Genomic DNA, 22,564 nt, shown 5'->3' on the forward strand with positions numbered 1-22,564 from the left:
GCTGGTCCCTGATGGCAACACTGGCCTCAGATTGCGGGGATGATGGAAGGAGGAGGAGGAGGCGGAGGAGGCAATCAGCCTCCCGCTGGCTGGGCCACTCCGCCTCCAGTCTGCCTTGGCTGCAGGAGCCCTGAGCGCGGTTACCGCCCTGATCCTCCGCGGCGACAGGCCCCGGGGGCCCCCGAGCCGGGCTGATGTGCGGTTCCCCGCCGAGGAGGACGCGCTGTCCCCTCGGTGCCGCCGCCCTCCGCAGGCCCCGGGGCCTCCTGCCCGGCGGAACTCGCGGGGGCGGAACGCAGCGAGCGCGGGCGGCGCCTCGGCCGGGCGGGCGACGGGAGGCACCGCGGGCTGTGCCGCTATTGGTGGGCTGGGGCCGGGCGGCGCCGCTATTGGCTGTTGGTGGTACGCCCGCCCCGGCGCTCCCCCAGCGCGGCGGCGGCGATGGCGGCGCGGGGCCGGTGCCCCGAATGCGGGTCGGCGGCGCTGGTGGAGGACGCGCACTACGCGCAGCAGCAGCTGGTCTGCGCCGCCTGCGGCTGCGTCCTGGCCGAGGGGCTCCTCACCACCACCTACACCGAGGAGGAGCATCTGCGGGGTGCGGCACTGGAACCGGGAGCGTCCGGGCGCGGGGTGGTGCAGAACCGACCGTGCGAAGCGCGTTTGGGCCTCTCTGAGTCGGTCCGGGAAGCGAAGCGCTTTCCCGAGCTGTGTCTCGGTGCGCGGGGCTCTCCCGGTGCCCGCTGGGCACTGTCGGGTCAGAGCGGCCGCTTCCCCTTCCTCCGTCCCCCCGAACACCATCAGGGTTTTCCATCATGGGGCACACCCGCAGCACTTCCCTGCCAGGGTTTAGGCTTGGAGCCGGTGATGAAGTTTTAATTTAAAGTGTGGAATCGCTTGTTATTAAAAGAAATTATTAACATCTCATTTAAACCTCTTAGAAGAGCTTTAAGTGCAGTGGAGCAGCCCCGAGGCCATTGCCTGGCTCTGTCTGTAGAGAAGGCATGGCTCGGAGGAGATCCCACAGCTCAGTGTTGCCTGTGCTGCTCTAACTCAGGGCCCTCAAACAATTCTGATTGTTGGAATCCGGTTCTGTGGGCATCTGGTTGCCGCAGAGCCAAACGACTCTGTCCCCTGGATTCCCTGCAAGACTGACTGATCCAACCCTGTTTTCCAGAGGTGGCCTATTCCCAGAGCACTGGCCAGAAGGAGCAGCTGAGCCGCTGCCTGCAGCGAGGTAAGAGCAGTTCCTCCACTCCCCGATCCTCCTGGCTGCTGCTCCAATTTGTTTCTAATGGTGAAAAAGTGTTAAAAACCCTTCGGAGCTGGCGGCAGAGCGGGGGGAGGGCAGTCGGTGCTGCATCCAGCCGGTGCCTCCCCTGCCCTGAGGGCTTGGGAGGTGTTTTAGTGCCATCTGTGGGGCTGCTCGTGCCCGTGCCGGGGCTGGGTGAACGCTGCCTGCTGCAGTTCTGAGGAGAAATTGCTTGATCCGATGTCTGAGGGCATCGTCTTCCCGCAGGGATCCGGCGGGTCCAGGACCTCTGCAAAGTCCTGCAGCTCCCAGCAGTGTTTGAGGAAACGGCCGTGTCCTACTTCCAGAGGGCTCTGCAGCTCCCCGCCTTCCACCTGGTCAGCCTGGAGAAGAAGGAGCTGCTGGGGGGCTGCTGCGTGTTCGTGACGTGCCGCCAGCACAACTGGCCCCTGACCATGGGCACCATCTGCTCCCTCCTGTACGCGAAGCAGGACCTGTTCGCCAGCGTCTACCTGAGCCTGCAGAAGGAGCTGGGGCTCTCCGTGCCTGCCCTGAGCCTGGCAGACCTGGTGACAACGCACCTGAACAGGTGATGGGGCCCCTTCCAACCATTTCGCAGCCCTTGTTTGTCTTGGGTGGGTGGAGAGGCTGAAATGTGGCTGTGGGCAGGGCTGAGGTGTGACACAGATGTGTGTGCTCAGGCTGGGCTGGCTTTTGTCCCTCCCTTGTCACACCTGGGCTGTCATTCTCATCCTTCCCTGTTCTCCTCAGTTTGGAGAGGGCAGAGAGATGCTCAGGGAGGCACCATGAATCACAGAATCCCAGAGTCACTGAGGTTGGAAAAGATCTCTGAGGCCATCGAGTCCAACCCGTGCCTGATGCCCACCTTGTCACCCAGCCCAGAGCACTGAGTGCCATGTCCAGGCCTTCCTTGGACACCTCCAGGGATGGGCACTCCAACACCTCCCTGACAGCAATTCCAATGCCTGAGAAGCCTTTCCATAAAGAAATTCCTCCTGATGTCCATGAGCAGCAGCCCGTGGCAGGAGCAGGGTGTGTTTGTCCCAAAGGTCCCCCTGGTGTCCCAGGTTTCCCCTGACCGTGGCCTCTTTGCTCCCGCAGCTTCCGGCTGTTCCAGCCCGCAGCCAACGTCCCTGCGCCGTTCCTGGAGGACAAGGAGAAGCTGTTGGCCCGGACTATGGGCATTGTGGAGCTGGCCAGCGAGACGTGGCTGGTCACCGGCCGGCACCCCGTGCCCATCGTCACGGCCGCAGTGTTCCTGGCGTGGCAGTCGCTGCGGCCCGGCCCGCGCCTCTCCTGCCCCTTGGCGCGGTTCTGCCGCCTGGCAGGGGTGGATCTGCCCCCGCCAGCCCACCTCAGGCTGAAGGAGCTGCTGGAGATCCTGCTGGGAATGGCCTCTCAGCTCTCCTGGCTGCGCGGCTTCACCTTGGACAAGAAAACGGTGGTGAAGCACATTGGGGACCTGCTGCAGCACCGGGTGTTCCTGCTGAAAAACGCCTTCAGCCAGCAGGATGGGGAGGAGCAGCATGACACAGCCCCGGGCCACGGCTCCCCAGGCCAGGACTCCGTGGGCCAGGGCTCCCTGGATAAGAACTCCCCGGATAAGAACTCCCCGGATAAGGACTCCCCAGGCCAGGGCTCTCCCAGCTCTCCTCCGGTGGCACAGAAAGGCTGTCCCGTGGCAGGGAAACGCCAGCGTGGGGGCACCCTGAGGCCCCTGCTCCCACCCTGCCTCATCCACCCGAGGAAGAGACTGCGTCCGGCAGCTCCGAGCGCTCCGGACTCGGCTGCCACGGGCGACGAGCCCATCTCGGACACTGAGATCGAGCAGTACCTGCGGAGCCCCGAGGAGATCCGGGCCTTCGGGAAGGCCAAGGCCTGGCTGTGAGGGTGGCCATGGCCCAGAGGATGGTGCTGCCAGGGAGAGTTTTGGGACCAAAAGTGTGAAGCCCACCAGGGACAGAGTGAGTGTGCTGCAGTGACAGTCACCCAGGGAATGAGGCCGTGGGGAGGGAGCAAGCTGGGTCCTCCTCAATATGCTGGACCAAAATGGAGCTTTTTATGGAGTGACTGCTTCAGGTCATGTTACATTTCTGTTATAAATAAATAAAGGTGCAGGTGCCAGGTTTTCCAGGGCAGGCACGAACTTCTCATTCTTCAGCAGAATGACTTTGTGAGGGTCAAAAAACTGCAGGCCAGGCTGTATTTGAACATGAAGTCTGAGAGAAATAACAGCAGATCTTGGCAGATTGGCATATCTTTAATATATTAAACAAAACATATCTGCTAGAAACATTCTATTCATATAAAAATGCAAAAAGACCCCCTTAAAGGCATTTCTTTGGCATATTTCCCTTCCCTCCCCCCGGATATTGCAGGAAGCTCTGTTGATATGTCATTCGCTTGTAAACAGACAAAACAAAGTGTAATTAAGAATACAAAGCTTTTTCTCTAATACTGTCACAATGCAGCAAGCGATAGAACCACGGGGCATCAGCCAGGCTGGGGAGGCTGCAGGAGCCACAGCAAGGGTTTGAACTGTGTTAAATACCAGGGACAATGAAATATTTAAACATTTAATTGGGCAGAGAAGCCGAGGCAGGCAGACAGTGGCATGTTAAGCCCAGGGGTGCCCCAGCCCTGTGGGGTGAGTGGTTCCCAGGGGAGACCGATCCCCACTAAGTGCTTTTTCCTCCCCCCCTCGTGGCCCTGCCAGCCCCACGACCCCTCGGAGGTAGCTACGTAATTAAACTCATTTGCATGTAGGGGAAACTGAAGCAGGGGAGGCACCAGGCTCCCACCTTCCTCCTGTGCTTTGCTGCAGCCTCTCTGCGGCCTGGCTGCTTTACCTGTGTGCTGGGAAAAAGGAGAGACTTGTTTTTCAGTGAGAACAATAAGTGCTTATCCAGGTTCCAGCCCTTTGCACCATGGGAACTGTCCGAGGAAGGTCCCCAATTCCTTGGCATCATTCTCCTGCATTCCCAGGAATGGTCCCTGCTCCCCAGAATGGTCTCTGCCTTCTTAAGAGCAAGCCTAGGTCTTTTCTGAGCTTGAGACCCTGGATTAAGGACACAGAGCTGCTCTGGGTCTCTCCCACATCTTGGTTCTTTGGTGCTTTGGCACAGAGGGTCAGTCCTGGCTCCAGCAGCAGCACAGCTCTGCCAGCCCACCCCACTGCATGGCTTGAGCCTCTGAGGGCCTGGGAGCATTTTCTGGCTGTGATTTTAGTGTCTGGAGCCTTTTCTGGCCGTTATTTTAGTGTCTGGCATTAAAGCAGTGCAGACAATCGCCTCACCTTGGAGCTGAGGCTCCTCTTACCTTGTGCTTGGCTTTTCGATATGGCTTCAGCACCGCCCAACCCCCAGGGCTGACACGCGGGTAGGAACATTCCAGAGGGAGCAGCTGCTCTCCAGAAGCAGTTTGCTCAGGCTGGGGCTGCGGTGCCTGGACGTAAAGGGCACTTGGAGTGGTCCCTCAGCGGGAATATTGCAGTCGTGGCACGAGTGGGCCCTGGCCCAGCGCCCGCTCCCAGGGCACAGGGGCGGGAGCGGGGCCCTCGCGTCACTTACGGCTCTGTCTATACATATATACATTCAATAATATAGCTTTGAAAAATAGACATTTCCTCTGTATAATATAAAATAGCATTTAGGATCAATCTCAAGTGACATGCAGGAGTGATTAAAGCACGGCTGCAATTCTGGCTGCTGACGGGCAAGGATTGCCTGGAGTCGCCGGCACCGCGGCGGGAAGCTCGGAGCCTCCTCGGGGAGATGGATCGCGCTGTGCCCGGGGGAGCCGGAGCCGCCGGCCGTGCCGCCCACCCCTGCTAGTGCATGTGGTGATTTCCGCAGCGCTGCCACCGCCATGGCCCGAGCAGCTCCGGCCGCGGCTCCCGCAGGAAAACGCTGCGGCCGTTGGTCCTTCCCCACCTTCACACGGTGGTTTCGCTCTTCCACAGGCCTGTCTTCATGCCGGCCACGCTGTCGGCGCTGGCCAAGTTGATGTCGTACTTGCTGCCCTTGAGGCCGCCGTTGTGGCTGCCCACGTTGAGGGGGTACGAGCGGCGCTTCGCCTCCCTCTCGGCGCTGCCGCCCGGCCGCAGGTTGTCCCGGCTGCCGCTCCTCCGGCGAGCCTCGGCGAAGTCGGGCACCCGCCGCCCGCCGTCGCTGCCCTCCGAGGGGCTGGGCACCGCCTCCCCATCCTGCGCCGCCCGCGGCCCCGCGCGGCCGCCGCTGGCCGGGCTGGTCCTGCCGCTGGGGTAGCTCTCGGAGTGGCTGTTGTGGAGGCTCCCGCTCTCGCTGGACGGGTGGTCCGAGGGGCCCCGCAGCATTTTCAAGCGGTGGTGCTTCCCGTCCCGGCACGGCTTAGTTCTGCCCCGGTGGCTCCTGCGGCCGTGGAGGTTGCTGGTGTGCCTGACGGGCTTCCCGTCGGCAGGGTCCGGCTCCGGGCAGGGCGCCGGGCGAGCGTCCGCCTGGCTCTGGGCTACCTGCAGGTTGGTGAGCTTGCAGCGGCCCCCGGCAGAGCCGGCGCTGCTGGGCGAGGAGGAGGAGGAGGCGCCGGAGCGAGCGGCGTCTGGGTCGCAGCCGATGAAGACCTGCGAGCCGTCCTCTGGCCCCAGCCCGGGGTGGACGTAGGCCTGCATGGGCAGCGCGTTCCGGTACGACGGGCAGCAGGAGAACCAGGAGCTGAGCACGTCCCGGCGCCGCAGGCAGTGATGGACGAAGATGAAGAGCCCCAGCGCCACGGCGGTGACGCCGTAGAGGCAGCTGAAGACGATGTTCAGGTACCAGCGCTGGGACACGGCCATGGCGCCGAACGTCCACAGGGCCACGTACAGAGCGTGGGTGGCCACCAGTGCCCAGAACTGCACCCGCAGAGAGTAGACACCGTCCCCCTCGGGGCAGGGCGGCCCCGAGTGCAGCGTCACCGAGATGGACCCAGAGTCTGTCAGGAGGTCGCTGGTCCCCCCCAGCCGTGGCGGTGGTTCCAGCGGCTCCGGGATGTCTTTCCGGTGTGAGGGTCGGCACTGGAGGCTGAGCCCGGCACAGAGGAAATAAATCCAGGTGACGAGCAGGATGAAGGCCACGGGGACATAGAAAGCGCCCAGGCTGGGCCGCCACACCAGCCAGCAGCTGTGCGGGAGGAGAGGGGCTCTGAGGGGTCGTGGTGTGGAGCTGCTTGGCACCCCTGCCCTGATGGCACGGGCTCTGTGGAGCCGTGCTCGCTGTCTGGACAATTTTTTTCCCAGTATACGGGTAACTCTCACCGACCTCACCGACCTTTTCCCAAACTTCTCCAGATTCCCAGTGCCACCAGTTCCCCTGCCCCAGCAGAGGGAGGCCACCCATGTGGGAGGAATGAAGGATCAAGCAGCGGCACTTACTAGGGGTTGTTGTCATGGTAGTTTTGGATGTTGACAGCTGCTGTGATCCCACAGATGATGAGGGGGATCCCGCCAGCGATCAGGTAGAACCTGGGGGAGGGGGGGAAGTGAAGTGTCATTGCACACCTGGAGCCCGTGGGAGAGCGCAGGATGGGCTTGTCCAGAAGAGCAAGTCCCGCTCCAGCCCCTGGAGATGCCCCCGCGGGGCCGGAGCAAGGGCAAGGGGAATCCATACCGCAGCATGGGTCTGGGGGCTGCCTGGGACGTGTCCCCGTCCGGCTGCTGCGGCGCCTTCCAGGTCACCTCCTTGTAGAGCACTCGGGCTTTCACTGCCATCCAGAGCAGTGTGGAGAGGGACGAGTAGTGCAAGATGATGCCGACCTGCGGGAGGAGGCCTTGGTTGGGGAGGGGATGCTGCAGACATGGCCGTGCCCCCCAGTCCCTGTCCCGCAGGACCCCGCGGTGCTGGGCTCTGCCCGGTACCCACGGCCTGGCACACGGCCCGGTAGCCGGTGAGGGTGATGCCTCCTGCGAAGACAGCGGCCGTCATGGCGATGTGGAAGCAGAGGTTAAGCAGCATGTGCCAGCCCTTCCGCGGGATGAGGATGGTGCTGGAAGAGCAAGAGGCACAGTGGGCACCTATGAGCTCCAGCCTGACCCCGGGAGAGCCACGGCTCCCTTTGGCACAAATCCTGCATCTGGGGGGATGCACCAACAGCCTGTCCCTGGCCATGGAGCGTGGCTGGAGGAGGAGATGTACAGGTGCGATGGGTGAAGGACCAGCACCCAGGGCACCTGGGGCAGTGCCACTTGCCGGGCAGCACATTCCTGGAGGGTCATCACCTGAGAACCATGTCCTAAAGGGCCGTGTCACTGGACGGCCATCCCCGCACACCTTCTCCTGGCTGTTGGCACCTGGGGAGCTCCTCCCGCTGCCCAAAGAGATACCCACCCCAGCACAGCCCGCAGACCCCCACCACAGGCACCGAGACGCTCCCTCACCCGTGGTGGACGATGTAGGTGATGATGGTGGTGAAGAGGCAGAGCAGCAGCACGGCCGTGCAGGTGTACATGGCCGGGTGCAGCACCTCGGCAGCACTTTGTGCCTCGCTGGGGAACCCACTGAGCTCCTGCACAGCACAGCACAACCCGTCAGACCCCACAGCACCCTTCCTGTGCCCCTGACCCACCCCACCACCCTCCTGCAGCTCCCCCACTCCCCACCGCAGCAACACTCCCACCCTGCTGCTCGCCAGGCACCTACCATGAGCACGGCCACGTTGCTGAGGTGCCGGCAGTGCAGGGAGGTGACATTGGGCTCGCGGGCGGCCAGCTGGCACCCCTCGGCGCTCCAGCCCCCCATGCCTCCCAGCACCTCGAAGTTCCAGTACGCAGCCACGGGGTCCGTGCCCTCCCCGGGGTGTCGCAGGGACACAGCCACTGGCTCTGACAGGTTCCCCACTCCACAGCCATCTGCAGCCACAGAGAAACCTGGTCAGCAGGACAAGTGACACCCCCAGAGGGGCTGGACACAGGGGACCCTCCACATCCCATAGGCACACTGCCATCTCCCTATGAGGACCCCGGGGATGCCGCTGCACTGCGGGGGCACCAGCACAATGCCCCAGGGAGCCCCAGAGGGCACCCCCCATGCCGCCCTTACAGGTCCCAGCGTAGATGACGGGGGTGGCCACGCTGCGGCGTTTGCCATCGTCGGCCAGGCGGGAGGAGTTCCCGGTGCTGCAGAAGAGTTTCCCGTTGCGGAAGACCAGCAGCTGGAGCTTGCAGTCGGCCCCCGGCATGGCTGGGACTGGGCTGGCGAAGAGGCTGGGGGGCAGCTGGATGGAGGCCAGGGCGATGCTGTTCTGCGGGTGCACGGTCACTGGTGAGCAGGGGCCAACCCCCAGCCCCCCAACCCCCGGCATTCCTGTACCTTGATGTGGAAGCTGGTCAGGGAGACGTTGGGCCGCCCCGTGGTGCAGCGGAGCCTGAGCTGCTGGTCGGGCATGGGCTCGGCCCCCGGCTCGGCCGAGGGGGGACGTCCTGGGGGGACCCCCTCCCGCCGCTGGAATGCCACGCAGCTCAGCCCCACGTAGCTCTCGGGCTTTACCACGTAAGCCTCGAAGGCGATGTTGCGAGAGTTCTGCCAGGCACAGCACCGTGGGGTGGTCATCAGCCCTGGCACGGGCAGAGACCCCCCTGGCATTGCCAGAGACCCCACACCAACATCCCACCCACTCCTCCCTCTGCATCCTCCCCGTACCCAGCCCCACCCCATGTTCCCCCTCACCACTGCCATGTGCTGGGAGTTGCTGCCCAGTGTGTGGGCTGCGATCCTCTCCAGGGAGCGCACGATGCTGGAGCAGGCCTTCTCCTCCTTCTGAGACATCCACAGGATGTGGTCGTCCACCAGCATGATGTTGCTGGCCATCTCCACAATCACGTCTGTCAGCTGGGGACAGCAAGCGGCTCTGCAAAGAGCTACCACCGTCCCCCGTGGAAATCCCCCAATTCATGCTTTTCCACCCCAAAAGCACCAGGCTGCACTGGGGCAAGCAGGGGACACCCGCAGTGCTCATTACCTGCTTGATCTGGTCCACGTAGCCAATAAACTTCTCTATCATCTGGGCCACATAGAGAACATCAACCATGTCTGAGAAGTTGGCTGCCTCGGCCGTGTAGACGCGGAGCTGGTGGGCCAGGGTCAGGGCGTTGGAGGCGTTGATGGGCATCTGCGGGGCGGCACGGCCACGGCGGGGCCACGGTCACCGGCTGTGCCCCCTCCGGCCCAGCCGAGCCCCCGGGCCCCCCACTCACCAGCACGAAGGTGTAGAGCACTCGGGTGATGTCGTTGGTGTAGAGGCAGTGGGAGTAGTCGCCCTCCTCCCAGCGCCCGGTACGGTCGCAGCGCCGCCACGCCTGCTTCTCGCCCGCCGAGCCCGCGCCCGCCGGCCCCGCGGCGAACGGGTGCTGCAGGCAGGGCTGATAGGCCGTGATCCCTGCCAGGGTGCGGGGCCACCTGCGGGCACCAGCGCACAGTGACCGCGGGGCACCCGCCACAAGCAGCCCCGCCCCGAGCCTGCTCCCCCCGTGCGGCCCCTGCGCAGCGCCACCCGCACCCCCTCCGCAAGCCGCCGCCGCCGCCGGGCTCTGGGGACGCTCGTGTGATGCTCCCCCCAAAGCCCCCATCCTCTCCAATCCCGAATCCCACTCGGCTCCGGCAGCGCAGGGGGAAGCGGCGGGCGGGGGGGGGGGGTACCGCTAATTTAAGCCACATTGACTGTGCCAGTAATTTCTATTCCGTAAGGGCCCCGCCGGGGTTACGGCGGGCGCCCGGAGCCTTTCGTCTCGTGCCAGAGAAATTCCAACACCTCTGCTGCTGGAGCCAGGCTGCGCTGCCGGCACGGGAAGCCCTTCAAAAGCGCCCGCGCTCCCCGCGGCCGATAATCGCTACCAGACGCGCGGTCACCTGCGGCGAGGAGAGGCCCCCGCAAGCACCGCTCGCTGTCCATGCGGCACCGGCCACGGGTGTCCCCTCCGCCACAGCACTTGCGCCACCGCGGTCCCCACCTGAAGTCCCCGCGGTTGTTGGTGACCCGCTCGGCAGGGCAGTAGGATGCGGAGGTCTCCAGCACCACGATCTCCACCTTCTTGCTGACGTTACCCTGGGAGGTGGAGACGGCGCATTCCCACTCGCCGTTGGCGGAGACGTGGATGTTGGAGAGGATGAGCTCGCTGCGGGCAGAGGAGACGGGCTGGCGCGGCGGGGCTACCCCACGGCGATCACCCAAGCTTGGGGGCGTGGGGACACACGCCATGAAGCACCGCAGGTACCCACACTCGGCAGCCCACCCACGGCACTTGGTACCGACAAACCTGTGAGCCCTGTGCCCACGAGTGTCCGTCCCTGTCCCCATCCCCATGTGGTCTCTATTGCCATCCCCATCTCATTTCCATCCCTGTCCCCATCTCATCCCCATCCCATCCCAATCTCTGTCCCCATCTCTATCCCAATTCCATCTCCATCCCAATCTCATTCCCATTCCCATTCCCATCCCTATCCTTTACCTGGTGATGAAGGTGCAGTCATGGATGAGGCTCTCCTCCACGATGATGCCCGTCTGCTCATCCTCCTCCACGGGCTCGCGGTTGTGGAACCACCGGATCTGGGTGCTGTTGTCCAGGTACGTGGCCGTGCACTGGAAGGGCAGCCGGTCGCCCTGGAAAACCACCTGGCGCAGCGACGGGATGAGGTGGTGGGTGTGCAGCTCCGGGGCTCCCGCTGCAGGGGACACAGGTGAGCCCGCGCCGCCGCCGCCGCCGCCGCCCCCGCCCCGGCCCCGGCTCACCGCAGCGGAGCTGCCCGTCCCGCGCCCCGCGCAGGGCGATGCCGCGCAGCTGCCGGGGGAACGCGCACGCCGTCCGCTCCGAGATCTGCGCCAGGCGCTCGCGGGCCCAGGGCAGCACCCAGCGCAGGTTGCAGTCGCACGTCAGGTACTCGGTGGCAAAGTCCCTGCAAGGGATGGTGTCACGGGGCACCTGCAGGGCTGGGGCACCCACCAGCCCTGAGACCCCCGGCAGGGGCCTCCCTGAGCGCTGAAATCCCAGGGCACCAACTCACACAACTTTCAGGGAGGGGAGCTCGTCAAAAACACCGGGCGGGAGGCTGGAGAAGATGTTTCCGGACATGTTCCTGTGGGACAAGAGAGAAAGATGGCATGGAGGGGGCCAGGGAGCTGCTGGGAGACGGGACACCTCCCAGGCCCCTTGTTGTGCCCACACACCCCCTCACTGTCAGGAGACAAGGGACAGGGCTGGCCAGGATGTCCCCAGGGAGCTACTTACAGTCGGAGGAGGTTGGGGAGCCCCTGGAAGACGCTGGCACTCAGGCAGCCGATGCGGTTGTTGGAGAGGTCCCTGCAAGGCGAGTGAAGGGGCCATCAGGGCTGGCACTGCCCCACTGTCCCCGTTGTCGTCCCCAGGGCCAGCCCCGTGTGGTCCGAGGGGCTGCACCGGCACTTACAGCCGCTTCAGCTCGGGGAGGCCGAGGAAGGCACCGGGCTGAACTGTGCTGATCAGGTTGTTCTTCAGGTCCCTGTGGGGAGACAGACACACATCTTGGGGTGCGCTGTGGGGAGCCCCGTCCCCAGGAGACGCAGCACGGGGAGGCCGAGGCCACGAGCACACTCGTTCCACCCCCAGCCCCCATCTCCTTCCTTGCCCCCCCCCCCCCCCCCCCCAGGTACTGCCAACCCCCTGCGAGGGCCTCATTAACACTTTTCCATCCCATTTCTCTCTCGTTATCTCTCCGAGGGATGCAGGGAAGGCGCGAGGCTCCCCGCTGCTCCCGGGGGGATGCCAGCCCCTCGGCACACCCTGGGTGCCCTGCGGAGCACCGAGTGTCCCTGCACGCTGGCACTGGCTGCTGGCATTGGCCCCGCATTGCTTCCAGAACAGCGGTATCCCGGCGGGTTATCTCCTGTTGCGGGATAAGAGCAGGGCTCTGCGGCCTTCGGGAAGCTCGTTTGAGCAATTAGCCTGATCAGGGGCTCGCCTGGCACAGCCGCGCGGGGTGGCTGCCGACAGAGCGGGGAGCGCTGGTGGCATCGGCCACTCTGTCCAGCCCCTGGGACCCGAGGCAACTTCTGCTGAGCACCGGCGCTGTCCGGGAGAGGAAATGGGATCCATATGGATCCGTGTTTATTTATAGCAGTCTCCACGGGCTCGTCGCTGGGTCTCCCGCTGCTCTGCCTGTGGCCCTCGGGACACCCCGTGAACCACAGCCCCGCTGGAGGGCCACAAACCAGTGCCCAGGATGGGGAGCGGAGCAGCCCCTTCCAGCAGGCCCGGGGTGCGGGGGGGAGTCCCGCCGGAGAGGCGAGAGGGGCCCCTCAGGGAGAGGAAACGCAGCCGGCGTCATCCCGGCCCTTCTCGGCTGATGCAACGGCCCTGCCCACGCCTGCCTTTCCCAGCGTTCCTGACGGACAAACGCAGGTCCTGGCAGCCGCCGCGGCCGGCGGTGCAGGCAGGCGTGCGGGCAGGTGTGCACAGGTGAGCGCCGGTGCTGAAGGAACAGCTCCGCTCACCTGCACCGCCCCCGCCAGCACCCGCCGCACCGACGGCAGTCCCGCTGCCGACATCCACCCCGCACACACCCGTCCCGCAAACCCCGCCTGTTTGCGCCAGGAGAGACCATCGGCACCAGCCCCCTGCCCCGCTGCGTGTCCCAGGGACTCCCACGCCCCAGAACACCCCCAGCACACCCTGCCAGCCAAAACGCATCCACTGACAAAACTTGCGGCCCCTGGCTCAGGTCTGGGGGGGTCTGGGTGCTGCAGCGACCACCAGCCGGGGATGGGACCCACCGGGGACCGTGCTGGGGCCCAGGGGTTTGCAGCCAGCCCGGCGCTTGGCCAGGGGCAGCCTTCCTCACTCAGGCACTTCCTCCCGCGGGCCACGGCCGGGGCTGCTGCTGATTTCCGATAAGGCTCCTCTCTTTCTCTGCTCTGCGCATTTGCCTTTGCATTTCCTCCCGTCCCGAGCCCCCTCCTCCCCCAGCCCCGGCGGGGTGAGCTGCAGGCGTGAGAGCCAGCAGTGGCTCAGTGCCACGGGTGCATGGGGACACCCCGCCACCACACGTGCATGGAGACCCCAATGACCAAGAGTGCACTGAGATCCCCACTACAGCAAACCAAGGACCTGAGCCATCCTGATTCACCGCCCAGAGCACGCTGGGCTGCACCCGCTGCAGCCCAGCAGACAGACAGACAGATGGACTGAGTCCATCCTTGTCCCTGCTGTCACCCACCGAGCCTCCTCGCATCTCCCCGGGGCCGTTCCCAAGAGGGGCCCTGCTAATGAGCGCTCGCGGCCGCCGCCGCATACCGTCCCCACTCAGACTCATTAATCTCATTACGCCGCTACAAATCACTGGAGATGCCAAGCCCGAGGGGAGGTGGTCCTTGGGGGCACCGCTGACATCCAGGGAATGGGTTCTCCCCATTATGCTGGGACTCCAAAGCACCCACGGTGGGTAGCCAGGGTGGGTGGGGGCCTTGCCAGCCCCAGGATGAGAAGCGAGGGGCCCCGCAGCCCCCACGGTGTCCCCGCCATGCCAGCACGGGCTCCCCATAGGGCACGTCTGTGCTGCGGCCCCAAACCGACCCGATGAAAACAATTATGGCTCCTGTCGAGGGCAATCAGGCGCGGCACGGTGCAATGTGGCCGGCCGGGGTGGGGGAATGCTGCCCACCCCCCCACCCCCCCCAGGCCCCCTCTGACCCCGTGGTGAGCAGGAGGTGACCTGGGGTGGTTGCTCTCCCAGGACATGGCGACCTTTAGGGGCACACGGGGGCTGCAGATCCATGGCCCTCCCCAGCTGTGGCCCCCCCGGCTGCGCCACGACTCCTCCCCTGTGTCCCATGATCCCTCCCGTTCATGAGGGTGCAGTGCCAGGAGCAGGAGGTGACCCCACACCTCGACCCGTGCTGGGGAGGACGCAGCTATGTGGGATGGTGTCCCTAAGGTGACTGCTTTTCACTCACCCCAAAAACAGTCCCGTGGGGATTTCCACGGGAGCCCACACAGCACAGGAATGCGCGAGACCCTCGCAGGGCCATGGCAGGGAACAAAACACCCTCAGTGCCGGTCCCCGTGCCTGCATACCTACAGATCAAACCCATATGGGGGCCATAAATCTCCCCTCCTCACAGCTCCCTCCATAGAGATGCCTTTCATGGAGAGATAAGAAAGTTGACTTTGTTCGGGGGGACAATGTCGCTTTTCATACCGGCCCTCACGGAGCGCGGCCCCCCCCGGTGCCTCCCGCCCCACGGCAGCTCCCGGGGTCCCTGCGATGCCCGTGGGTGCGAGTGGCAAATTCTGCGCTGTGGTGCTGGTCCTCCTGCAGCACATCAGGAGCCGAAAGCGAGTGATGGTGCTGCCATCCACCGTGGAAGCCCTGTCTGCATCCCACTGCCCCCTACCCTCCTGCCCGACCCTCACTCACAGCTTCTCCAGAGCCCGCAGCCCGAAGAAAGAGCCGTTCTCCAGCACCGTGATCTTGTTGTTGCTCAGCAGCCTGTGGGAAGAGCAGAGGGAGAGGGGCAGCCTCGTTACCTGACCTGCCACAGACCCCCAGCCGTGTCCTGGTGACCCAGGAGGGGAGTAAGGACAGGCAGACCCCCACAAGACGCCACTGCCCCGGCGGTGCCACTGCGGTGGTGGCTGTGGAGAACTCCAGGGACAGGCTTGCGTGGCCAGGTGGGAGCATGGAATGCAATGGCCGTGTTGGGACGCAGAAGCTGTGCTGGATGCTCTGCGTGGTCTCCATGCCATGGACCACCTGGACTGACTGCCACGGGATCCCCGTGCTGGCTCCTGGGGCATCACCTTGGTGCAAGGAATTACACGTGCAGGAGATGACCCCCGCCCCAGCACCAAGAGGACACCCCACCTGCAGCCAGGAGGGGGCCGCCTGCTCCTGATGGTCATGGCATTGTGGCTATCCCAGCAAGGACATTTTATCCCAAAATGAACAGCTTTGCTGACCAAAGGGCCCCTTGTGGCGTGATGGGAGAGGACGGAGGGCGCCAGCACCCGACGATTCAGCCAGGAGCTCATTAAAGCTCATCAGTGCAATTAGCAGAGCCAGACCCAGCTCTCGGGGACCAGCGTTGGCTCCCCGGAGCTTGCGTGCGGCCCCGTGGGCACCGGCGACGCCAGCGCCGGCAAAGCGACCCGGAGACGGAGCGGGGGCAGGCGGCAGCCGGGCCGGGAGGGCATCCTGGAGCCCTGGCCGGGGGGAGCCGCGGGAAAAAAGGGCTCATTGAGGGCCGGGCCGGGGCTGTTTACACACGGGCGGGCTCGGCGGCCGGGCTGAATGGCCGCTGTGTGCTGCAGCCCGGCCCCTCCGGACGCGCTGCCCGCGGAGCCGCCGCCGCGCTCGGCTCGGGGCAGGACCGGGACCGGGACGTGCAGCCCCCCGCAGGCCGGGTGGGAGGGAAGGGCCGGGGTCTGGCAGCGCAGCCCCCGCATCCTGTGCTAATGAGGAGCCGCCACCGGGCACCGGCGCGCCCGCGGGGCCCTCGACCCGGCCGGCGGGGAGCGGAAACGTCCGGCGGCCCCGACAGCTGCAAATTGCTTCCACACGCCGGCGGCCGGAGCTGCCACGGCCAGGGCCATGTCTGACCCTCTCCTCCCTGCCGGGAGCACTCTTTGCCAAGGCTCGGCTCTCCCCAGCAGCGAGCACTGGTGCCGGCTCAACCCAGGACCCTTCCCAGAGCAGGGGACAGCTTCCAGGGATGTTTCCATCGCTCCTGGCACAGCCCCAGCAGCCCATGGCGCGCCCCAATTCCCCGTCACGGCCATCGGTGGGGGCTGTTGCTCAAGGCCGTGCGGGCCCCAAGGGCTCCAGGAAGTTTTCATTCCAGCGGCAGGAGATTTCACAACCCACAGCACGGGCTGTGCGGGGGGATGCAGCCGTGGCTCCAGCGTGGTGGCAGAGCCGGCAGGGCCGGAGCACCAGACCTGCACCGCACTGGGAACGCGGCCCTCGGCTGACCCCCGGGGATGGTCGCTCTCCTCACAGACCCCCGGCACCATCCGCACCTCTGCCCTAACACCACAGCTCCAGCCTTAAAAGGCAACGCTCCTGGCTTCCAGCAGGAGCGGCTGCCCCCGTGATCTGCAGCCAGCGACACCCTCCCCGGGGGTACCTCGGCCGAGGGCAAAGCCACCCCTGGAGCCCCTCCAGAAAAAGGCCGGGACCCCGCACGGTTCAGGGCACCCTGAGCTGTGGGTGCTGCCCAGGTCTGTCCTTTCTCAAGGAGAAGAGATCCTTGACTAAAAGGAGGGGTTGGCACAAAAAGGCTGTGCTGACAGTGACAGTTTGCCCGAAACTTTTCTTCCTGCAGAATTCTTCCTGGGTAGGGATCCTGGCTCTTTTCTTCCCTGTCCCACAGAAGCCATCTGGGTCGCACTCCCCAGTTACAACCCACATCCTCCAACACGGGTTTGTTTTGTTTTCTCTAGTTTCATGGATATTATGTTCCAAATTGTTTTCTGTTTGGGTTTTTGGGGTTTTTTTTTTTGGTTTGTTTTTTTTTTCTTTTTTTTCCCCAGGAAGTTCTCATCAGGCTCCATGGCACTTTCCATTCCCACATGTCCACAGGCAGCAGAGCCGTGTGTGGGTCCTTGGCACTGTCCCTTTGCAGGATATTAACTGAGAACCCCCAAAATACAATGGGATCAGTGTGCCCACGAGGCCACCCCAGCCCAGCACACGGGGGTCATGGGCCAGCAGCCCCTGAGCCACACTGGGAGCCCAGCTGTCGGCATGTGGGGATGGACCCGGAGCCCCCCACTGCATTTCAAACTCCGAGAGCTGTCCCTGGGAGGAGGGATCAGCCGAGGGGAAGGGGATGGAGGGCTGTAAGCCAAGCCACTGCCCCCAGCTCACCGAGGCCAAGCAGCTGTCGGTGGGCTGGGAGATCCGGGTAGGGGTTGCAGTGGCTTCCCACATGCTCACCGAGGCCCGGGGGTGCAGAGGGGACCCAGTGCCCTCACATCCCACCCATCAGCAGGCTTGGCAGGCCATGGAAACAGAGCTGTGGCCTTTGGAGCTGTTACTCAGCTCCGGCCCCAGGCTGGGACCCCTCAGCTCAGCAAGAGAACCCCCAGTCCCGGCTTGGAGCAATGTGCCTGGAGGGAGGGCTGGGGATCCCTCTCACCAACCCAGCTGTCTCCATGCCACTCCAGAATCCTCCCGCCTGGAACAGCACCTCCATCCTGCCCGGTGCCCTGAGACCCTCCGGCCGCACGGAGTGTGGGCGGGCGGGGGGCTCCTGCCGGGGACAGCCCCGCCACGGGGACAATAATCGGCTAATTGAGCGGTGGCTGGAAAAGTCCCTCTGGACAATGCGGGGATTAAGGACTGGAGCATGAAGTCAAACGGAAACGATGGGGGATGCGTGGTGGGGATGGCAGGGGGAGCCCCAAGGAACACCCTCCCATCCCCGGGGGATCTAGGCCTGGAAGGGGTGCAGCATCCGTGCTCCAGGACTGTGGGGACTTGGAGCCCGCGAGGCTGCCGGCAGGGAGATACAATTCCCTTCTTCTTCTTCTCCTCTTTTTTCATCTCAAAAAGAGGAGCCAAAAGTGAAAAAAACAAGATTGTTTTTTCAAGCATGCTGGAATCCACTTGGATAAATAACAGCTCCAGAAACTGGGCTGCTGAAACAATAAACTTCCTCTGGACCCAACCAAAAAAGGACGCGGGGAGACGGTGGCTCCCCAGCCTGGGCAGGGCAGGCAGCGGCGCGGGGGTTCCTGGGGGGGCCGCGGTGGGGGTGGGGGCCCGGCCCGGCTCTGCTCTCCAAGTGCATTAATTCAAAGCATATGCCCGGAGCAGATACGGCACAGGCTGCGCCCCGAGCATGGCTCGCTGCTCTGCACAGGGATTTCGGGAAGAGAAAAGAGGGGCCCCGGGGCTGGTGAGAGGTGCTGAAGGTTCTGGCAATGAGAAAGGTTCTGGAGGTGGCAGTATCACAGGGGGGGCACGCAGCAACCCAGAGGGACCCCACAGAATCCCAGCGGGACTATGCAGCGTCCCAGAGGGACCCACAACATCCCAGGGGGGAACCCACATTCCAGGAAGGACCCCACAGTTCCCAGAAAGAACCTTGCGTTCCGAGGGGAACCCTACAGCGTCCCAGAGGGGACCCCACAGCATCCCGGAGGGGACCTCGCATCTTCCAACCCAATGGGGCTGGAGAACCAAAGACCTGGCAGGGATCCCCCCTCCCTGCTTTGCTTGGGTGCTCAGGGGCTCTTCCCCTCCCTGTGCCATGCCTGGGCGTTTCCTCCAGCCTCACGTCACGCCGGGCTATTTCGGATGGTGAAAATTATTGTTCCAAGCCTCGGCTTTTGTTAGCACAGGAAAAATAAGCCCCGGAGAGAGGGCAAAGCCTCCAGAGCTGGCCTGGGCCGGGATGCTCCAACTCAACAGGCAGCACCACGACCTGCAGCCCCTGGAAAACCCAAACCTGATGGAGCTGCAGCCCAATAAACAACAAATAAAAAGCTGAAGAAGGCTTGAGAAAGGAACCATCTGCAGGGCCCGGGATAGAGCGGCCTTGGAGCGGGGAGTTCAAGTAGAACTGGAAATTGGTCATAAGTCAAAGCCCTCTATTCCCTGCAGACAATCTGTAATTTCAGTGCAATCAAGCTGTGCACATAAATGAGGCCTGTGCTGGGATTCCACATCTGGAAGAGGTTTGGGCTCCCGCCCGTGTGACAGCGGGGCTGGCCGAGGCTCTCCAGCTCTCGTTAGGGATATGGTGCTTTTTCCATCAGATGATTAGCACAGGGGTCAGCTGGGGGGGATTAAAGCCTTGTTAATCCCTGTCTGCAGCACCCCGGCACCTCACAGCCACGCTGGAGGGACAGCCCCGAGAGGTGACAAATCCCCTGGTCCTAACAGGAGCAGGATGTAGGGCTGGGGGCCACACTGTGCCCCAGGCTGCACTGGTGCCAGTCCTGCCAAAACAGCCAGGCCACCTCTCCAGGGCCACGAGTCAGAGCGGGGTGAGAACCCCGTGCACCAAGGCTGGCACCCCTCCTTCCTCCCTGCAGGGAGCTGGGCACAGGAATTAACCTGGGTGTGAACTGGGGTGGGTGTTGGAGGGCACACACTGTGTAACGTCTGCTGGGGCTGCAGGGGGTTGTGAGCATCACCCCCTCCCCACACCCACAGCCATCGCTGGAGATCCCTGCGAGGGCCCGAGGGAAGAGCAAGGAGACACAGCTCCGCTCAGCAGACATTCCCCATCAGACACCAACGTGTCCCTGGGACTCTGGGACCATGGCCGAGCCCAGCAGTGGCTGCAGGGCAGGTCCTGGGGCCACAGGCATCCCTCATCCCTTGTCCTTTGTCCCTCATCCCTGCTCTGCCTGTCCGTGGGCTGCGGTGCCAGCGCGCATTTCTCAGGCGTGGGGGGTAAATGCGCAGCAGCTGCCGCGGAGGCAGCGCAGGATTCCTCAGCACAGGCCTAATAATTAAAGATAAATAAAGCGAGAGTGTGGGAAAAAGCCAAATGAGAGGCGGGATGAGGGACCCACAGGGTGACAGAGCTCCAGCCACTGAAGCTTCTCTGGCCGCCCGCCTGTCCCCAGCCACTGCCTGGACAGCTGGACCTGCGGCCGAGCCAGGGTCCCTCCCGCGCTGGCGGCTGCTGGGAAGAGCCTCCCCGGTGCACAGCACTCAGGCACGCCCGATTCCAGGCTGGACCGGATGAGCGCTGGAACACGGCTCTGCTTTGAAGCGTTACTGCCCCAAACACATTTCCTGCAGCACAGGCAACAGCAGTGCCGAGCACCCGGGGGGACAGAGGGGACCTGAGCACGCCGGGGCACAGACAGGACCTGGCATCCCGGGGCACGTGTAGGAGCCCTGCTCAGACCCAGCTCACCCGCAGAATTCAAGATTCGGCTGTCCCCAGCAGGACGTCCCCAAGGCACGTGCAGCCCTTGCCACATTCCCGGGCCCCTCCACTCCCTGCCCGCACCCCAGTGGCTCCAGGAGACGCTCCCAAAGTCGGAGCCTCTGGTTTTGATTGTTCCATCTGGAAAGGGTTTGGAATAAATCATGTTTACTGCGCGAGAGCAGAGCCAGGGTCACCGCATATTTGTAGGTTTCTGCCTACGCCTGTAGGTTTCATGTCACGTTTTAGTGGGATCGTGTAATGCCCTAATGCTTCTGCACGGTCATCCCGGCCCCTCCGAGGGGGCCCTCGGCACAGCCCCCACTGGGAACAGCTGGGGAGGGCACTGGAGCAGGCATGGGATGGGATGCTTTTCCCAAATGCAAACTGACAAAGGACTAAACATCCCTGCGAGCGTTTGCGCGGGGCTGACATACGAGGAAGGGCCATATGAGGAAAAACACGAAGAGCAAAGCTCACGAGTGCGATGGAGAGCCCAGCTGTCACCTGCCTGAGGCCCCCCAGTGTCCCCCACCGAGGGAAGCCCAGGACACCCCTCAGTGCTGCTGTTCTGGGACAATTTATGCTTTTAATGTGACCACTGCACTCAGACCCTGCTCACGGCACCATCCTGTAGCCCCGGCGTGTTCCATGCCTGCACTCCTCATGGGGACGCTGGTGCCAGCGGTGTCACCTTTGCTGCCACCATCACCCCAAACCAGAGCAGCGGCAACACACCCCAGCGGGTTCGAGGATGTGAGAGCAGACAGGATGAGGCAGCCCCCAGCCCCAATCCTCTGCAGCGTCCAACCAAATCCACCCGAGGAGGGGAAGGTGGGAGCCACGACCATGGGCAGGCTGGCATGGGCAGGAAGCACAGCCACCCCGACGGGACAACACTGCGGGTGAAAGCGACGTTCCCCCCGGCTGCAGCGCTGCCAGCCCAGTCTTCAATCCAGATTTTAATTCAAACATCTCCTCTGGAGTTATAAATAAACCCTGCAGCGAGCAGCGCGCGGCTGCCAGCTCCAGCCGAACCCCAACCCCCTGCACGGGGGCCGCGAGGAAGAGGAGCCTTCACGGATCAAGCAGCAGCTTTAGACCCTTTGCACAAACCCCGAACCCATTAACCGCTCCTGATCGCTGCTCAGTAAATATTTCCAGGGACAACAGTCACTTTCAAACAAAAACAGGCTCCCCAGCACTCAGAAACGCTGCGGAGGGAAGCAGGAGAAGGAGCCCGTTTCCTGGATTTCCAGCTCACGTCCACACCAGCCCCGCGCTGCCGCCGCGCCGTAGGGACAGCGGGGTCCCCTCGGAGTCCAGCGCCACAACACCCCTATAACGCGATTTGAGCCACGTTACGCAGCACCGAGCGACGCTTCCGCTGGTGCAGAGCAGCTTATTGAGAGAAAAAAGTAACTTCGTCGCGCTCCCGACCCCACGGGGCTTCACCCCCGGTCTCCGTGTCCCCGGTTCCCGTGTCCCCGCCAGCACCTGCCCGCCACGGGGCGACCCTGGGATCCCCCGCCGCGCAGCTCCAGCACGGAAAGGGCTCAGCGCGATCCACGCGTGGGTCCTCATCCCGCTCAGGGGGCCCCGGGGCAGCAGCGCCCGGCCGGGGCGGCGCGGGGCAATGCCGGGCCGGAGGGAGATGCCCGGGGAGACGCCGGGGACTGGGGGATGCCCGGGGCCGGGTGCGATGCCCCTGACGGTGCCGGTCGCGGTACTCACAGCGTGACGGTGCCCTCGGGCAGCAGGCGCGGCTCGGGCGGCACGGGGAGCCCCCCGCCGCTGCAGACCACCCTCCGCCGGAGCGCGCCGGGGCCGCCGCCCGCCTTGGCCCGCTCGGCCGCGCACTTGCAGCCCAGGCTGAGCGCGGGGCAGCTCCGCGCACCGGCCCCGGGGCCGCTCAGTGCCGCCGCCAGCAGCACCAGCGCCGCCGCCCGCCGCATGGCCCCGGCCCCGGGCCACGGCTACGGGCTCCGGCTCCGCGCCCGCCGCCGCCCCGCTCCCCGGGGCGGCTCCGGCGGCGCCGCCTCCCCCGCTCGCCGCGCTCCGCCGCCGGCCCTGGCACCTCCCCCGGCCCGCCCCGGCCCGCCCCGGCCCCGCCGAGGGCAGCGGCTCGGCCCCCCCGACGGCACCGGCGTGGAGGAGCGGGGGAGACCCACACGGAGCAGAGCGGGACTGCCGCGGGCAGGGGCCGGAGCCCCGTGGGGTCCCCACGGACCAGAGCTGGGGATCTGCGCTGCCCCCAGAGGGCTCCGGCTGCTCCCCACCCCGGGGCCGAGCTGGAGCCCTGCGTGGGTCCGAGCCCACGCGGTCCACGCGGACAGCCTGCGGTGCCTCGCTGTGACATCCCGGCCGTGACAAGCACAGGGTGCCGTGTCCACAGTGGGGGCACACACGCGGGCCCAGCAGATCCTC

The 22,564-nt window shown here is 64.5% G+C and overlaps 2 protein-coding genes across 3 annotated transcripts; one reads left to right on the forward strand and one right to left on the reverse strand.

Annotated features, from left to right (window-relative positions):
* The first annotated feature begins 438 nt into the window (after positions 1-438).
* Positions 439-3,400, forward strand: BRF2 (BRF2 general transcription factor IIIB subunit). The gene is made up of 4 exons (XM_082298226.1): positions 439-595; positions 1,175-1,234; positions 1,517-1,838; positions 2,372-3,400. Exons 1-4 carry the CDS (start codon positions 442-444, stop codon positions 3,156-3,158), a joined length of 1,323 nt encoding a protein of 440 aa, XP_082154352.1. The 5' UTR covers positions 439-441; the 3' UTR covers positions 3,159-3,400.
* A 143-nt stretch (positions 3,401-3,543) lies between these two features.
* Positions 3,544-22,136, reverse strand: ADGRA2 (adhesion G protein-coupled receptor A2). 2 transcript variants are annotated; one of them, XM_082298225.1, is made up of 19 exons: positions 21,872-22,136; positions 14,665-14,736; positions 11,680-11,751; positions 11,502-11,573; positions 11,278-11,349; positions 11,006-11,169; positions 10,725-10,938; positions 10,227-10,391; positions 9,474-9,675; positions 9,239-9,388; positions 8,950-9,108; positions 8,590-8,799; positions 8,320-8,521; positions 7,921-8,129; positions 7,659-7,786; positions 7,144-7,267; positions 6,892-7,037; positions 6,657-6,746; positions 3,544-6,405 (listed from the first exon to the last, which is right to left on the reverse strand). In XM_082298225.1, exons 1-19 carry the CDS (start codon positions 22,090-22,092, stop codon positions 5,205-5,207), a joined length of 3,873 nt encoding a protein of 1,290 aa, XP_082154351.1. In that variant the 5' UTR covers positions 22,093-22,136; the 3' UTR covers positions 3,544-5,204. The 2 variants fall into 2 exon arrangements, with proteins under 2 accessions (XP_082154351.1, XP_082154350.1); XM_082298224.1 differs by having other exon boundaries at positions 3,547-6,405; positions 8,947-9,108.
* Between the last annotated feature and the right edge of the window lie 428 nt (positions 22,137-22,564).

Source organism: Coloeus monedula, assembly GCF_965178545.1.
Source record: "Coloeus monedula genome assembly, chromosome: 28".
Taxonomy (NCBI): Eukaryota; Metazoa; Chordata; class Aves; order Passeriformes; family Corvidae; genus Coloeus; species Coloeus monedula.

Bases quoted from the DNA above. Each gene is read 5' to 3' on its own strand.
- BRF2 (XM_082298226.1), top strand. From the start codon at position 442: ATGGCGGCGCGGGGCCGGTGCCCCGAATGCGGGTCGGCGGCGCTGGTG. The intron at 1,235-1,516 runs GTAAGAGCAGTT...GTCTTCCCGCAG, and splicing joins GAGCCGCTGCCTGCAGCGAG to GGATCCGGCGGGTCCAGGAC. The intron at 1,839-2,371 runs GTGATGGGGCCC...TTGCTCCCGCAG, and splicing joins GTGACAACGCACCTGAACAG to CTTCCGGCTGTTCCAGCCCG.
- ADGRA2 (XM_082298224.1), bottom strand. From the start codon at position 22,092: ATGCGGCGGGCGGCGGCGCTGGTGCTGCTGGCGGCGGCACTGAGCGGC. The intron at 8,522-8,589 runs GTACAGGAATGC...GTGCACCCGCAG, and splicing joins TGACCAGCTTCCACATCAAG to AACAGCATCGCCCTGGCCTC. The intron at 7,268-7,658 runs GTGAGGGAGCGT...TTGCTCTTCCAG, and splicing joins ACCTACATCGTCCACCACGG to CACCATCCTCATCCCGCGGA.